The following is a 16,254-nucleotide window of genomic DNA, read 5'->3' as shown; positions in this document are numbered from 1 at the left end:
CCAACAAGGGACCATGAAGGCCTCCAGTCAACATTCATAAACGCATTCACACACTACGGGCAAGTTTGAAACACTATTAGTATTATCTGCATGTTTTTGGACTCTGGTAGGAAACTGAAGTTGTTGTTAGTCTTCTGCCTGCTCCCATCAAGTGGTGGCCACAGAAGACCGTCCGATCCACATACAACTTTGGCACAGGATTTAATCCTACTTATCAAGGCTATGACCACCATTGCATTCAGTGGCTTGGGTTTGTGCACTGCATGGAAACCGGAATACCCAGAGGAAACCCACCAAGCACGGGGAGAACATGAACACAGACCCTAAGGAGGGAATTGAACCCGGAGCCTGGAGGTGCAAGGCAACAGTGCTAACCACTAAACCGCAATGACATACTGGTTTATACAGTACAACTGTGCATTTTAAGAGCATTTCAGGAGGGTTTCAAACCCCAAATTCTCCTCCACGTGCAGATGTTTTTCTGTTTTTCCTTCTGGTATAGTGAGGAAACCATTTTGTGAATGTCAGCGTCGAATGTGGCTAATGCAGGTGTAAACGGGATGTGAATACACAGTAACAGTAAAGAGTTTGCCATCCTGATTTTGTCTCCCTAGCGGTTTCTCACGGGCACGCGCACGCTGTCTGTTCTCTGGGCCAATCCGCGCGCGCTGCCTCTACCGCGCGCGCGCTGCAGCTCTATCAGTCATTTTATTCCGCTACATCGCGCGTGATTCGGTGATTATTTCCTATTAGTAAGATAACAAGAGAGGCATTTTTTTTTACTGGCAACTTTAAAGATGATCAAAATGGGCGATTACAGTAAAATGGGGTAAGAGCATTTTCTGCGTATGTATTATTATTATTATTGGTTATAATACTGACAAGGTTAAAAAACAAATCACTGTGCTGTTTAGAGAAGCAATACACATATAAATATGGCGTTATTAATTATAATAGGGTAAAGCATGCGAGCTGAACATTTTTGTCCAGGATGGAGGAAAATAACTGCATATTTCCGGGCTTCATATATACACTGTATTATTTGTGCACCTGATCCAGAGGCGCTGATTGTCGGGTTTTATCGATATGAAATGGCCTGTTCGCGCAGTGAAATATCATCGATACAGCCTTCCAATGCAGATTGTGCAATATTACACCAGCATGCATTAACACTCTGACAGCATAACTAACATTACCACACCGGTGCATGCAACATATTTAATCGTTTATGCGCATGTAGCGTAAATAATCCGTAAATAATTCATAACCAGTATCAATCTTTTTTCCTCAGATTATGCACGATAACAATTTTTTTTTTATATTAGTAGTATTACTATTAACAGAGATCATATAGAATATTCATGTTTTTCTGTTTTTCTGTTGTCAGTACTTCAGGAGATTTGGGATTGCTGCACAATGGGCGAAGTCGTCTCAGGCTGCGATACTCCATTTGCACCATGAACAGCACTGCCTGGCCTTTAGACCTGGCAGATTTTGCCCGGAGCCCAGCCTCCAACAGCTCTCTCGGACAGACTCCTGTCAGCGGCTGGGCCTTGATCCATACAGCTACCCTGGCGTCGTGCTCTCTTCTCCTCATCTTCATCTTCCTCCTCGGTTCTTATGGCAACCTGGTGGTGTTCCTGTCTTTCTTTGACCCAGCCGTCCGCAAGCTCCGTACCAACTTCGACTTCATGATCCTGAACCTGTCCTTCTGTGACCTCTTCATCTGTTGCGTTACTGCGCCCATGTTTGCGCTCATCATCTTCCTGGACGTTGGGGACAGTGGAGGTGGTGTTTCAAAGGGCTTCTGCTTTGCCTTTCATCTCACTAGCTCAGGTTTCATCATCATGTCTTTGGAAACAGTGGCAGTCATTGCCCTGCATCGGTTGCGCATGGTACTGGGCCAGCAGCCGAATCATGCAGCCTCGTTCCCATGCACACTGTCCCTTACTGCCTTATTGTGGGCTTCAAGCTTCACCCTGGCAGCCTTGGTTACCTTAAGAGCCTATCCCAGAAGCGCTGGTCCCTGCCTGCCTCACTTTGGTCTCACAGAAAATCAGTCAAAGGTGGTGTTGTATGTGTACCTTGCTGATTTTGCTTTTTGTGTGGGTGTAGTGTCCATGTCATATCTTATGATTGCACAGACCCTGCGGAAGAATTCCATGGTGCGGAAGTGTTCTGTTATCATGGTGAGTGCCACACGTCCTCCAGCTGCACCTCCAGCCTTCATTGCTGCTGGATTTGAGGGCATACAGTGTGCTGTCCAGGTGCCCTCACTCTATCGTAATCAGACATACAACAAGCTACAGCATGTTCAGACACACCCTTTTACAAAGTCTAGCAGTCGACCCCTGGTACCCAAGGCTACCACACACGCTACGTGCTGCCAGTTGGTTTCCAACCCGTCCACGGCCAAGGATTCCAAGGCAATAGTGACATGTGTGGTCATAGTCATATCTGTGCTTATTTGCTGCCTGCCCATGGGTGTGGCCTTAGCACAGGATGTTTTGTCACCAGAGAACAGCTTCATTCACTATCAATTTGAGCTGTGTGGATTTGCTCTGATCTTTCTTAAGTCTGGCATAAACCCATTTGTTTACTCCAGAAACAGTGCCGGTCTGCGACGTCGTGTACTCTGTTTCCTCCAATGGCTGGCATTTGGCTCCTTCTGCTGTAAGCATAAGACTCGTTTGCATGCTATGGGCAAGGGAAATTTGGAGGTAAACCGTAATAAGTCCTCACACCATGAAACCAACTCAGCTTACATGCTCTCACCAAAACCACAAAGAAGGCTGGTAGACCAGGCATGTGGGCCTAGCCACACTCGGGAAAGCATGCCCAGTATGCGTGCCACAACCGAAAAATGTAAATCCCATCCTCCTAGCACATCCACACCAATCAACACTCGCATAGAGCCCTACTATAGCATCTACAATAGCAGTCCCTCTGCTGGGCCCAGTTCTCCCAATAGCCTGAAACCAGTGAACTCTCAGACCACGGGCTTCGTTAAGAGCTTTGCGGCCATGCATTATCACATCCACCAGGAGGCACTGCAGGACTTTGACAGTACCTCAGCTCATCAGATCCCTGCACCCTCAGTATGAATGCTGTACTACGTCTACGACTAAACATAATGGGAGCAGTAGAATGGCAGTTTGTACACAATATATAGAAGAATATACCTTGTTTATTTCTGGTTTATCAGTGCTGGACTTTGAGAGGCTGTGCACGTTTAAACAGAGTTGCTGCTAATTCTAAGACTATCCACAGTGTTATTGATGTTCACTGATTCAAGGATATTCTATTTTTACACTGGCATGGAGTTTTTGATAACATGGTAAAGCATCTTTTCTTTAAGTAAATGTTGTTATACATTTAATGTCACTAAATGTTTTGCAACTGTATTTTGCTTATGTTGATTTGATTACATATTTTCCAGGTAAAGGGAAGGATAAGAGCACACTATAGGTTCATTGCGTGGGGCCCATCAGAATAATGACATCATGAAATCGTTCAGTCCTCAAATGTTGTAGATTTGTTTCAGACCCAAAATTAGACATTTACTACCTTCATAATGCAAGTGAAAATATAGTTTGTGTCTGCTTATTAACCTGTCATAGAGAGCTACAATTTAAGTGTTTAGTTTTAAACATTTTACATACATCCAAGCCAGATTTTTAAAAAAAAAATCAGAACATGCTAATTTGATTATATACCAACACAGACAGTAATGTTCATTTTAAATAAACCTGTTTAAAAGTAGTTGTTTCCACAAGGTAAAATTGTTACTTTTTCTTTTAGATTTTCTGCCAAACACAGTACTTAAATGTCTCCTATAGGTGTTTGACTGCATTGAGATATGGTGCCTATGAAAATCATAGCATGAAATTTACATCATCAAACCAGTGAGATCAGTGATTCCTTGTTTCCTGTTGGACAAAGCCAGGTCAATCTGCAAAAAAACAGTTGCTTAAAGGTGATTTAAAAAATGTTTTTTTTTTTTTTTTTTTAGAAAATCCCACTAAAGTCAGACATTGAATGGATTCTGTCCAATTTTAGCCCCAAAGTGCACACGAACAAATTTTCAACATGTCTGTGTACATACTGACCCTCCAGTTACTGCTGCAAAACAGACAGCTCTTACTCGCAGGGCTTCTTTCAACCATGTGCTTTTTTTTATTAGTTTTTTGGTTTCTGTTGCCTTCAAGGGTTCAGATATCTTGTTTGATTAAAAAATTTCAGTGTAAACGTACAGTGTGAGCATTACATCATTACCGTTTACTTGAATGTAGAGTGTGAGCAAGTATGTTCGCAGCTTCAGAGCATACAGCAAGGCCAATTGAAAAAAATACATAGTGAGAAGAAACACATCATTCATGATGAGAAAGAAATAATTAAAAAATAAATATTTGTCTGCTCGATTAAGGAGGACATGTTACACGACAGCATGCCAGCAAAATACTTTAGATCCACCTGTTGATTTTTTAACTCAAGAAAATATGTATTTTGCCTGTATGAGCGCCTATCATAATACAACAGAGAGATCTAAAGCATTTCAACATTTCCTTATGCATTTACTTTTTGGAATATGAACAGTAAAGTCCTGTGGAAGTAAAGTCTGCAGCTCTCCTGCAGCAATGTAGCCTAGGCCAAAATGATGGTCAGCCTTAATTTACTGCCATTATACTGTATGCCATATTTTTTCCACGAATGACCACTAGGCTGTTAAATCAGAAGACACAAATTTTCTTCCCCTTTTTCTAAATTGGAGAATCACTTGAGCATGTCTGTGTATACACGTGTTAAACATTGTTCTAAGAACGTTAAATCCTATGCAAATTAATTATAACCAAACCATATTCATTCTTTATTTGCTCAAGTAGTGTCACTGAATTGGACAATGGGATTCTGTTCTAAATCAAAAAAAAAAAAAAATCAGTTTTAAAAACCCATGCCAACACCCATGAACTAAAGCACAGTTTACTAACTACATTAATTTGTGTGCACACACACCCTAAATATTTTAACAGTTATCCAAAGCACAACCCAGTTATGTTGTGTTTACATAAAAAAGACAAATGCTTACCCTAATGTATGACTGTAAGCACACATGGTAATGATTCTTCCATAATTTCATCATAATTATAAACATAATTTCATGTATCAACACAAAGTCTATTGTACGTGTTCATATATATATATATATAGTCCAAAATAAAGCTCACAGTCTGAATTCTTCCTGCATTTGCCTCGTCATTTTTATGCTCAGATGGCTGTACTATGTAACCATTCCACTCCTTTTGCAAAGAAATATATCTGTCCATATATTCAATGAACAAACTGTTTAAAGTCTTAAATTTTAGCTTTACTTAAAATGGAATTTGATGCTTGCAACAGCAAGCATGTTAACAGAAATAAATAAACCATTAAAACAACAAAATAGTTCCCTGCAGACATTATTGCATTAAATAAAAAAATAAAACATGAGCAGTCATTAAAATGTGCCAAAAAGTTACAAAATCAGAGATGTTCTCAGGCTGATCAGGAATTTAAGCAGTTCCACGACTGCCAACTCCAGAATTAACATAATTTCAAAAGACATACCTGCTGTAACACAGGATAAATGAACCTTTCAGAGCTCAGTCCAGAGCTAATTGTTCTTAAAGGGATAATGAGGAAATCATGTGTTCAGGCACTTTCCTTCAGAAATGCACATTTCACTCCAATTATAATGCTATTCCTCTTCCTAAAACATGGCCAGTTCACTAGTGTGTCTTCTTTCTAACTAGGGAGGGAGAGAAGACCATTCTCATCAGCTGTGTCCAAGACCTTACAGATCACTGGAGACTCAACCTAAGGAGAACAAAGAAGAAACATGAAAAAAAGCACAGTTCAAAACCTTATGTCTATTTTTTATTTAGCCAATAAAACAAAGCATTGAGTTTTATTTCAGTCTATTAGTCATTCACATCTGCTTACCCCAAGAATATACTGGCACGTCTGAGGTTCCAAAAGATACACAACAACAGCATGAGGAGACTCCGATTCCTTACACCTGAAAGTAAAAGATGGCAGAATTTATACACTTATTGGTTTAAATACAGTATTTACTGTACTTTTACTGTAACTAAAAGTGACTTACTTGAGCTTCACAATGACCTGTCTTGGCTTCCCTGTGAGGTCACACACATCTCCATGGCCATAGAAATGGGATACCACTCTGGAATAATATGTGGAATATTAAATGTTGGGGTGTATACATGTATTTAAGTGTGTGTGGAGTACTGTGCAAAAGCTTTAGACAGAAATGCTGTAAAGTAAGATTGCTTTAAAAAAAAAAAACTGTTTGCTGATTTCGCATTTTAAAAATTGATTAAAAATGTTTTAATCCATTTTCCAAATCCTAACTCAGCCAACACAAGACAATCTAAATCAAATCAATATTTGGTTGACTACCCTTTGGTTTGAATTCTTACACTTGCACAAAGTCAGGAATTTTGCGGGATCAATGTCAGGATAAGATTAATCACTTATACCAAGCAGGTGCTTATGATCACCAATTTCTTTATGTAGGTTTATATACAGTCAAATACGGGCAACAACTTGAAGTGGATTGTTTGTTATATGACTTAATTAGTCTCTCACATCATTGTGGAATTTTGGCCCATACTTCTTTACAACATCGCTTTAAAACAAGGGCGCTGGCTTATGCACAACCCCTCTTAAAGTCCCACCACAGCAGTTAAATTGGGTTGAGTTCTGGACTTTGACTAAGCCATTGCAATACCTTCTGCTTTTATAGAGGTCTGCACAACTTTTAAAGATCAATTAATCAAGGGCTGACTATTAACAGCACCTGGCTGCAACTTACCAATACTTATTGGAAGCAATAAGAGTACTTAGTATTGCTTACATTCCTTTTTTTTTGTGGGCTTTTTTGGCCTATTGTTACATGGTGTTTGACTGAGATTGTATTTGCCTAATTCAATGATCAGCTGGGGTATATTAAAGTTGTATCTTAGTTTTACAAATTCAGCTGCTAAGAAACGAAAATTTCTCTTTGGGGATCAATAACGTTATCGTGAAATATTTAACTTTACGTGCAATTAATTTAGAATATATAAGTGTTTGACTTTTTAAAATTAAATTATAAAATAAAACATACTTTTTTCACAACATTCTAATTTTTCAACATGCACTGCATACAGATTTCAGCACCTTATCACCAATTCTTATTCACTGTTTTTGGAAGGAGTCCTTGCAAGCACTTTGTAACAGTCAAAGTAAAGCTGTAACTACTGTATGTTTGCTCGGAAACAGGACAAGCTGTGATTTTTTTCTTATTAATCTCAAGAGATGGGGTGAATAACCTGGCAACTTCCTACCTGTTTATAGCTGTTATAACTTACGTGACAACAGGAACTAACATAACTGGAAAATGATGATCATCTGGGTGGTAACAGTAACTCTACTATGCAGTCTATTTGTCTTCACTTCACACCCCTTCTTTTATATTATTTGTTCCTAACTTAACACATCAGGGTGCCATATTTATACATAAACAAGCAATACAGGGATGTCATACTTCACTTTTTGGCTTCCCTCTTCTTTCAGCTGGTAGGCGCGTGCCACGTTCTTTTTGGCCCACTCTAAATGCTCAGCATGATTCCAATTGCCCACCACAACAATACTTGTCCCCTGTTCTTTGTCCTAAAACAACATGAAATGAAGTGAATGTCATGCATAAAAAGTATATTATGTCTGGGGATGCAAAAGAACATTTTTCCCCACTTATTTTCGCATTTTTTTTCACTTGTGTAGAACTAATTAGCATAGCTTAATTATCTTTTCAATAACAGTTGGGCAGGGTGGACTATATCGATTCCAAATAGAAACCACATATACACTGCCTCTTGAAGCTTAAATCTTAAAACTCTAATGCATGGCATGGTGGTGGTCAGTCTGTGGCACTGCTGAGGCATTACTGAGGACCAGGTTTCTTTGATTGCACCCTTCACCTCCATGGCACCCCAAATCATCACAGTGTAACTCGTTCTTGCACCACTCCACTCTTCCTCTAGACTCCGGGACATTGAGGTGAGATCAATGATTAAAAACTACTTTAATCTGGAAAGAGAACTTTGGACCACTGAGCATTGGTCCAGGCTTGATACTAGGAATGTAACGGTTCTAGCCTATTTAATGAAGATGTCTGTGCGAGGTGGCTCTTGATGAAGTACCACCAGCCTTACTCCTCGTGAAGCACTTCCAAATTCTTGAATAGTCTTTGCTTGATAATCTTCTTAAGGCTGTGGTCAACCCTGTTGCTTAGGCACCTTTTTCTAACACACTTTCCTCTACTGTTAACTTTTCATGAATTTTCTTCAATACAGCACCTTCTGTATGTTGGACTGAGGTGATAACCTTCTAGGCACGTGTCAAGTTAGTAGTCTCTGGTGTCTACTGAGATAGACTGATACATGGTATTTCTACTGCATGATAGTAATTTACTCAAACTTTAAGTGGAATATTCTAATATTTACGAATACTGGATTATTGATTTTCATGATAGTAAGGCGTAATCATTAACATAAAAACAGCTTGAAATGCTTCACTTTACATCACAATGAATTTTAAATTAAATTCCGGATAAAAAAATTCCAGATTCTAATTTTAAAGGAAAGATTATTTGTCTCCCAGTATTGTCATCATATCAATACCACCAAAGATAATGAGCATAAAACTGGTGATGTTGACTATTTAAAAGTTAAATAATCCTGCCAAGAGGAATGGGAGGCACTTCCAAAAGAAAGATGTTCCAGGCTTATAGCACCATTCACAAGAAGTGCAAGAAGTTCTCTTTAAAGTGTTTTTTCCGGAGGTGAGTGGATCTCTAAAATCATAGGACATAATAACAGGTACTGGGTAATTCTGTCTGCAATCCTCTGCCAAAAAATTTCCCCACCATGGGACGAACAAAGGTATAATCTTATTCGCTTTCAGTTCCCTTTTTTTCATGCAACCATCTATACCCTAAAGAGAGAGCTAATTTATATTTACTCCTAGATGGTTTAAAAACAGATACATGTGAAAGGGGTCCATGTTTAAGCTGCATAGTTACTGTTGTGCGCAAGTTCAAAAGTAGATCCAAACTCTTTGTAAATGTAATGAACATACCTTACAGACTAGACTACAAATACTTCCTCTCACCTCATGATATTGATGAACATGTTTTCCATAGCAGAATTCGTATTTCCACCATCCCACCCCCTAAACAGATGCATAAAGTACAAGGTTGTGAATGAATCATGGCTTTACATGGCGAACAAAGTAGCAATTGCACCAAAAAAATTTTTTTTTTTAAATTACGGTAATATTGGTAGAAAACCATAAAAGACTTATTTAGTTTCATTTCCCTTTTTCACATAAGATCTTGAGGAAACACATTATAAGAACACTCTTTAAAACCTCACCCCATGTAGACAGTATGAACCGCTCAGAAATTCCTTTATGAGCTGCTCATCAGTGAGGCGAGATATGTGGGTAGTGCCGACTGTAACCTGGGTGTGTCCACCTACTGCCATGGGTTTGTGGGTAGAGGTAAAAGCCTCTTCCCGTACAGGTGATGTGTCCTCCTGAAAGAGATAAAGTTCTGCCTAAAAATTTGGTTTTCATTAAAACCAGATTGAGTGTAAAGCTGTGTCTGTGAAATTGTGTTTTAGTCATCATTTAAACCTTAGAAATAAAAAAGACAAATGATACTATAGAAAATAACACAAATGGGACAAGCAAAACTTAACTGAAAATATGACATATTTTATGACATACAGTGGGTACGGAAAGTATTCAGACCGCCTTAAATTTTTAACCCTTTGTTACATTGTAGCCATTTGCTAAAATCTATTAAGTTCATTTTTTTCCTCATTAATGTACACACAGCACCCCATATTGACAGAAAAACACAGAATTGTTGCCATTTTTGCAGATTTATTAAAAAAGAAAAACTGAAATATCACGTGGGCCTAAGTTTTCAGACCCTTTGCTCAGTATTTAGTAGAAGCACCCTTTTGATCTAATACAGCCATGAGTCATTTTGGGAAAGATGCAACAAGTTTTTTACACCTGGATTTGGGGAATTCCTGCTATTCCTCCTTGTAGATCCTCTCCAGTTCTGTCAGGTTGTCAGTCAACAGCCATTTTTAGACATTTATTCATCTCTCCAGAGATGCTGACTTGGGTTTAATTCAGGGCTTTGGCTGGGCCATTCAAGAACAGTCACAGAGTTGTTATGAAGCCACTCCTTCTGTATTTTAGCTGTGTGCTTAGGGTCATTGTCTTGTTGGAGGGTAAACCTTCAGCCCAGTCTGAGGTCCTGAGCACTCTGGAGAAGGTTTTCGTCCAGGATATCCCTGGCCGCATTCATCTTTCCCTCAATTGCAACCAGTCATCCTGTCCCTGCAGCCTAAAAACACCCCCACAGCATGAGGCTGCCACCACCATGCTTCACTGTTGTGACTGTATTGGACAGGTGATGAGCAGCGTCTGGTTTTCTCCACACATAATGCTAAGGCCAAATAATTCAGGCCAAAAAGTTCTATCTTGGTCTCATCAGACCAGATAATTTTATTTCTCACCATCTTATTTCTCCCATCTCCCGACTGCATCTCTGGAGCTCAGCCACAGAGATCTTTAGGTTCTTCTTTACCTCTCTCACCAAGGCTCTTCTCCCCCGATAGCTTAGTTTGGCTGGACAGCCAGCTCTAGGAAGGGTTTGTCCCAAACGTCTTCCATTTAAGGATTATGGAGGCCCAGCCACTGGATGCAGTGCCGGTCCCAAGCCCGCATAAAATGGGAGGGTTGCCAAGTTGAAGTGCGAACTGGATATTCCACTGTGGCGACCCCTTGCCGGGAGCAGCCGAAAGACAAACAAACAACTTAGGAATCTTAAATGCAGCAGAATTTGCCACATTCCGTCTCTGAGCTCTTCAGGCAGTTACTTTGACCTCATGATTCTCATTTGCTCTGACATGCACTGTGAGCTGTAAGGTCTTATATAGCCAGGTGTGTGGCTTTCCTAATCAAGTCCAATCAGTATAATCAAACACAGCTGGACTCAAATGAAGGTGTAAACCCATGTCAAGGATGATCAGAAGAAAATATACAAGTGTCACAGCAAAGGGTCTGAATACTTAGGCCCATGTGATATTTCAGGGTTTTTTTTAGCAATCTGTAAAACATTTCAACAATTCTGTGTTTTCTGTCAAAATGGGTGCTGTGTGTACATTAATGAGGAAAAAAATGAACTTTAGCAAATGGCTGCAATATAACAAAGTGTGAAAATTTTAACGGGGTCTGAATACTGTATATACAAGTTTAACAAGTGCCTTCTCAAATTATAATTATCACCCTGAACTGAATGTGCATGTGTGGTGTTCTCACCTCTTGCTCAGTGGGAGGGCTGAAGTGTGGCCTAAGAAGCTCCTCCTGCTGCTGGTCCTGGTGGGTGAGGCTGCGGGGCCTGAATGGAGAGCCTGCCAGTGCCTGGCAAAAGATGACATTTACTGGCGATGACTTGAACCTGAACATTTTATGACAAGAACAAGACAAAGGAATAATGCTAAGACATGGGAAAGAAACCAAATCTGTGGTTATAATGAAAATCATAGCTGTAATATGTTATGTCATTAGCTCCTGAGTGTTTATTAAGTGTTTAGTACATACCTATACTTAGGATGAGCACAGAGCAGTGGCGTTAGTACCACCACCTCGTATTCGCAGGTCGTCACCTCAGCAATGGACAGGATTTCATGTTTTGCTTCTGGGTGACACACGTACAGTACAGAGGTGGAACGAGGCTTATTTTGTTTCAATACACATGGGGTTCCATTCCCCATCTCCAACGGGAAGTACGGCGTCAGCTGGCCTTCAATGTTCTTTGTTGGTACCTGGAATATTTAACAGCATTTTTTTATATTTACTCAGACAAAAACAAATAGCTAACACTAATACTGTGGAATCACAATGAGCTTTTCACATACAGCGCCCTCGACAAATAATCGTACCCCTGGTGAAGATGTGTTCTTAGATTTCTAATACATTGATTATTTTTTTTTGCAGAAGCATAATTTCACTGAAAATTGTAGAAAAATCTAACCTTTAACTCAAGTAAATACATAAAAAAAAAAAGATTATATATATATATATATATATATATATATATATATATATATATAAAATAGCTGGGCTAAACTTGCCCATATCTACAGTCAGAAGTATTAACATTAGGGGTGCCAATAATTGTGGTACTCATGATTTCATGTGAAAAAATTATAATAATTATTATTATTGGAAGCCTAAGAACACATCTTAACCAGGGGTGCCAATAATTGTGGAGGGCACTGTACAAATTAGTTGATTTAATTTATTAGCACTTTACATACCGCAGTGTTGGTATCTGGTGTTGATCTTTCATTGACAGAATCTTCTGCTTTACTAGGTTCTGATTCTGAGAAGCAGACAAAGCATACAGTATGATAAAAACCCATATGTTTAAAAGTTTAGTATTAATAATAATAATTAAAAAAATAATAATAATAATAATAACCTCCTGCAGACTCTGTATTCTTGCTGGTCATGGTCCCCAGGTAATATTCCTGCATATTCAATTTCTGCAGGCCCAGAACAGACAAATTAGCATTAAAGCTGCATTAGTTCTATAAATAAAGTTCAGTAGGTCCTTATACTAGGTACCTTTTCACCTGAACTAGTAAAGTACTGTAACATTGTGTACTTGGCACTCAAAATAAACAGTATTTTCTGGTTTAAACCATAACGAGAATTGGAAATGTTTAACAGACCTGACCAGTTTTTTTTTCCTCATGGTACTGCCTCACATGTTTACCGTGGCACACCTCATAGGACCAGTAAGATTCAATCTGTAACAAACAGAGGACTTATTATACAACAGAATGGGAAGGATATTATAATGGTTAAAAAAACAAGACAGTTATTACAAAAGATGCACAATGAAAGTTTGCTTATAGACTTCATTTTCATGGTCCAAATGAGTGGCAACAACTCAGGGGCAGTGTCAGGGACATACGGTTAACATGACATCCTACAGCAAAAACTTTAAGAGACACTAAGGACTATGACACCATAGTCATCCCATTGCCATGATTTTATACACATGTTTATTTTAAAAAAAGTCTTTAACTATGTAGCCAGCTGGCCACACATCGCCATCTGGATTGATGCACGGAAGGAAGGATAAATTTAAACAAATTTTGAAAATCATGTCAGAGTGAAATCGAAAGTATCTTTTTAAATAACGAAATTAAAGATGTGAAACTTGCCCTGTATGAGCAGCTGCTCTGCTGGAATAATGGTGCCAGAAGGGCAGCTGGGCTGTGTCCCGTATACTCCTTCTCGTCGTCCTGATGAAACAGGCATTAATGAGTGAAAAAGCAATTAAGAAAGATCAGGAGAAAGAAAGCACAGATGAATAAGGTACTCTGTACCTCCATCCTAGTCTAAAGACAGTAGGATTATGACTCATTTGATTACTTTGACATTTAAATTAATCCAACCATATGAACTATTCGACTATTCCACTAGGCAAGGTATTTATCATTTAAGAAACCTTTGTTAGCTGGAAAATTGTACAGAGTCAAATATTTAAATACACTAAAATGAAACAGGACTTTAGTCTCATGTTAAAATAGATCACAACACACAGCAAAATCAGCAATAACACACCATGACATTTAGGCATTTGGCAAACACCCTTACATCTAAGAATTATGATTATGCAGTGGCAACTTTGTGGTCGTGGGGTTTGAACCTAGGACCTTTCAAACCGTAGTTTAATGCCTTAACCACTGAACTACCTCTGAGCTACTATTAAGGCCAATAGCTTGCACACTAAATTAAGGTTAAATACTTACTCTTCTCTGAAACTTTGTCAGCTATCTGATATCCAATAGCATAACAATGCATATTACACTCATGCCCTTTTTTTTCAAGCCTAAATTTAAATGCGGATGATCATTCACTTAAATGTCTACCCCTATCGTTTAGGAACCACAGTGTTCTATAGTAATATAAATAAACATGTGTTTTTGGGGAAAGAATTGAGGGTAGGTTTCTCGCATGCCACTGGATGCAGTATCTACCCCAAGCCTGGATAAAATGGGAGGGTTGCATCAGGACATTTAGCGTAAAACCTGTGCGGATGGGATGGTCTGCTCTGGCGATTCCTCCATCGGAGCAGCTGAAAGACTAACAACAACTTGGGCAAAGAATTCGCAAATGTCATGATGTCAGTTTTAACCCCAATTTGAATCCTATTTCAAATTTTGCTGAATTACATAGTAAATCAAGCTTATGGTTCAGACACTGACAACTTGATTAGGTGCATCTTGGTATAATATGCAATATTCAAACAGAACAGATTTACATTTATTACATTTTTATCTTTACCTTGAGCAAGGCCCTTAGATAATAATGAGAAGTTGATGGTTAAGGGCCTTGCTCAAGGGCCCAACAATGGCAACTTAGTGATGGTGGTTTTAACCTGGAACCTTCTGATCAGTAGTCCAACACCTGAACCTCTGACCTACCCCTGCGCAGGGGTACTACAGATTGTGTTTTACAGTGACTTGGGAATTTAAATCATACTAGTGAATCCTCTCATACATGATCAACCAAGGTTATCCTGAGGCGGTGGTGGCTCAGCATGTTAAGGCCAGGTCGCCGCTGTTTGGCCCTTGAGCAAGCCCCTTACCCCTGTCTGCTCCAGGGGCGCCGTATAATGCGCTCTAACCCCAGCCTACTAACAACAGCTGGATATGTGAAGAATAAAGAATTTCACTATGCAGTAATGTATATGTTTGACAAATAAAGACTGAACTCAATTGAGTAATGGCCTGTGAGTTTAAGTTAGGGAATTAAACTTGTTGAAAAGTTTTACCTCATCTCCTTTAGACAAAGAAGGCAGTAAACACTTGTATTTCTCCTTTTCTGCGGTTGTCATAATAAGGAAGTCATCTTCTTCATAAAGGGCTCCAGATGAAGGCTGTGGAGGACAGAGCAGGGCATCAGCATCACGTGTACATCTTATGTCTCTGTTATGGTTCGTGCCACATGAAAGTGATCACGTGATCCACAAACGCGGAACTAAAAGCACAACTAGCCATAACGCAGCACAAACACAATGAATATGCGTGAATTAAAATGGAAAGTGACTTTTATCTTTTAAGCTCTGTCTGCGTAAAACGTCTGCTACACACATCGTTAATGACAAATGAGTTTCAGCAGGATTAAAAAAAAAAAAACAAGATAAAATAGATCAATACGTCCTACTGTTAGCCTCTTAGCTAGCTTGAAATACATTTTACAGTTCTGACGGCATTGCTATTTTTATTATTAGTTTTTACCAAGGTGAAGTGTTCCCCAGGCCAGTTGATTTTGAAGGGAATCTCATCTGTTAATAAATGCGAGGCTCCGCGATTTGCGTTAGCTCCGATACACAGCAGCAGCGCACAAACACACACAGAACACAAGCGCATGGCTCCGACCAGCCACTTTAGCCGCTCTTTATGGAGACGTGGATCGGTTAAGGAGACAGAACTGACTCTCAGATCCGACCACAGACACACACACACGCACAGAGAAATGAAACAGCAGTGCTCGCGATAGAGAAATAACTCAGGCTAGGGCTCAGAGTCGAGCACAGACAGAGTCGACTCTCTGATTTCAGTCATTGGGAGTCGACCGAAGCTTAAGGAGTCTTGAATCCTATTTGGCAGTGGGGAACAGTCACCTCTCAAAACGATATTATCACGGTACTTAGCTGCCGATTCGATTAATATTGCGATTCTGTAAGTACAGTGGTACCTCTGTATACAAATACCAAACCTCCTAAATATTAGCGTTAAGAATTAAAATTTTGTAAGAAATTCAATTCAGCATGCAAAACATTTTCAGCATACAAATGAATAAACCGAGCTGAACCAGATGTCAACCGGCTAAGTTGCGCACACGTCGGAAGCTGTTCAGCTGTTTTTTTTCGCAGGATTTAGTAAAGACATAGTACCATAAGTCCCAAGAATGTTATTAAGTAGTGCAGCAAGAACAAAATGTAGCCACATTTAATTTCATTTTGAAAGCAGCCGGTGCCTAGAGGAATCATAAATAAAGAATATGTGAGGTTTAATGAATATTTATTTTATATTTTACTTCATTTACATGTCT

At 39.3% G+C, this 16,254-nt stretch overlaps 2 protein-coding genes across 2 annotated transcripts; one reads left to right on the top strand and one right to left on the bottom strand.

Annotated features, from left to right (window-relative positions):
* The first annotated feature begins 790 nt into the window (after positions 1-790).
* Positions 791-4,721, top strand: gpr75 (G protein-coupled receptor 75). The gene is made up of 2 exons (XM_053480228.1): positions 791-829; positions 1,388-4,721. Exons 1-2 carry the CDS (start codon positions 798-800, stop codon positions 3,102-3,104), a joined length of 1,749 nt encoding a protein of 582 aa, XP_053336203.1. The 5' UTR covers positions 791-797; the 3' UTR covers positions 3,105-4,721.
* Positions 4,722-4,843: 122 nt separating this feature from the next.
* Positions 4,844-15,748, bottom strand: erlec1 (endoplasmic reticulum lectin 1). The gene is made up of 14 exons (XM_053480229.1): positions 15,438-15,748; positions 14,972-15,076; positions 13,356-13,436; positions 12,858-12,935; positions 12,605-12,668; positions 12,441-12,505; positions 11,722-11,945; positions 11,440-11,578; positions 9,474-9,635; positions 9,211-9,270; positions 7,586-7,710; positions 6,143-6,220; positions 5,980-6,055; positions 4,844-5,853 (listed from the first exon to the last, which is right to left on the bottom strand). Exons 1-14 carry the CDS (start codon positions 15,567-15,569, stop codon positions 5,782-5,784), a joined length of 1,461 nt encoding a protein of 486 aa, XP_053336204.1. The 5' UTR covers positions 15,570-15,748; the 3' UTR covers positions 4,844-5,781.
* Positions 15,749-16,254: the final 506 nt, after the last annotated feature.

Source organism: Clarias gariepinus, chromosome 20, assembly GCF_024256425.1.
Source record: "Clarias gariepinus isolate MV-2021 ecotype Netherlands chromosome 20, CGAR_prim_01v2, whole genome shotgun sequence".
NCBI classification, from domain to species: domain Eukaryota; kingdom Metazoa; phylum Chordata; class Actinopteri; order Siluriformes; family Clariidae; genus Clarias; species Clarias gariepinus.
Note: the sequence above shows the minus strand (reverse complement) of the source record. Positions and strands in the feature narration are given on the sequence as shown.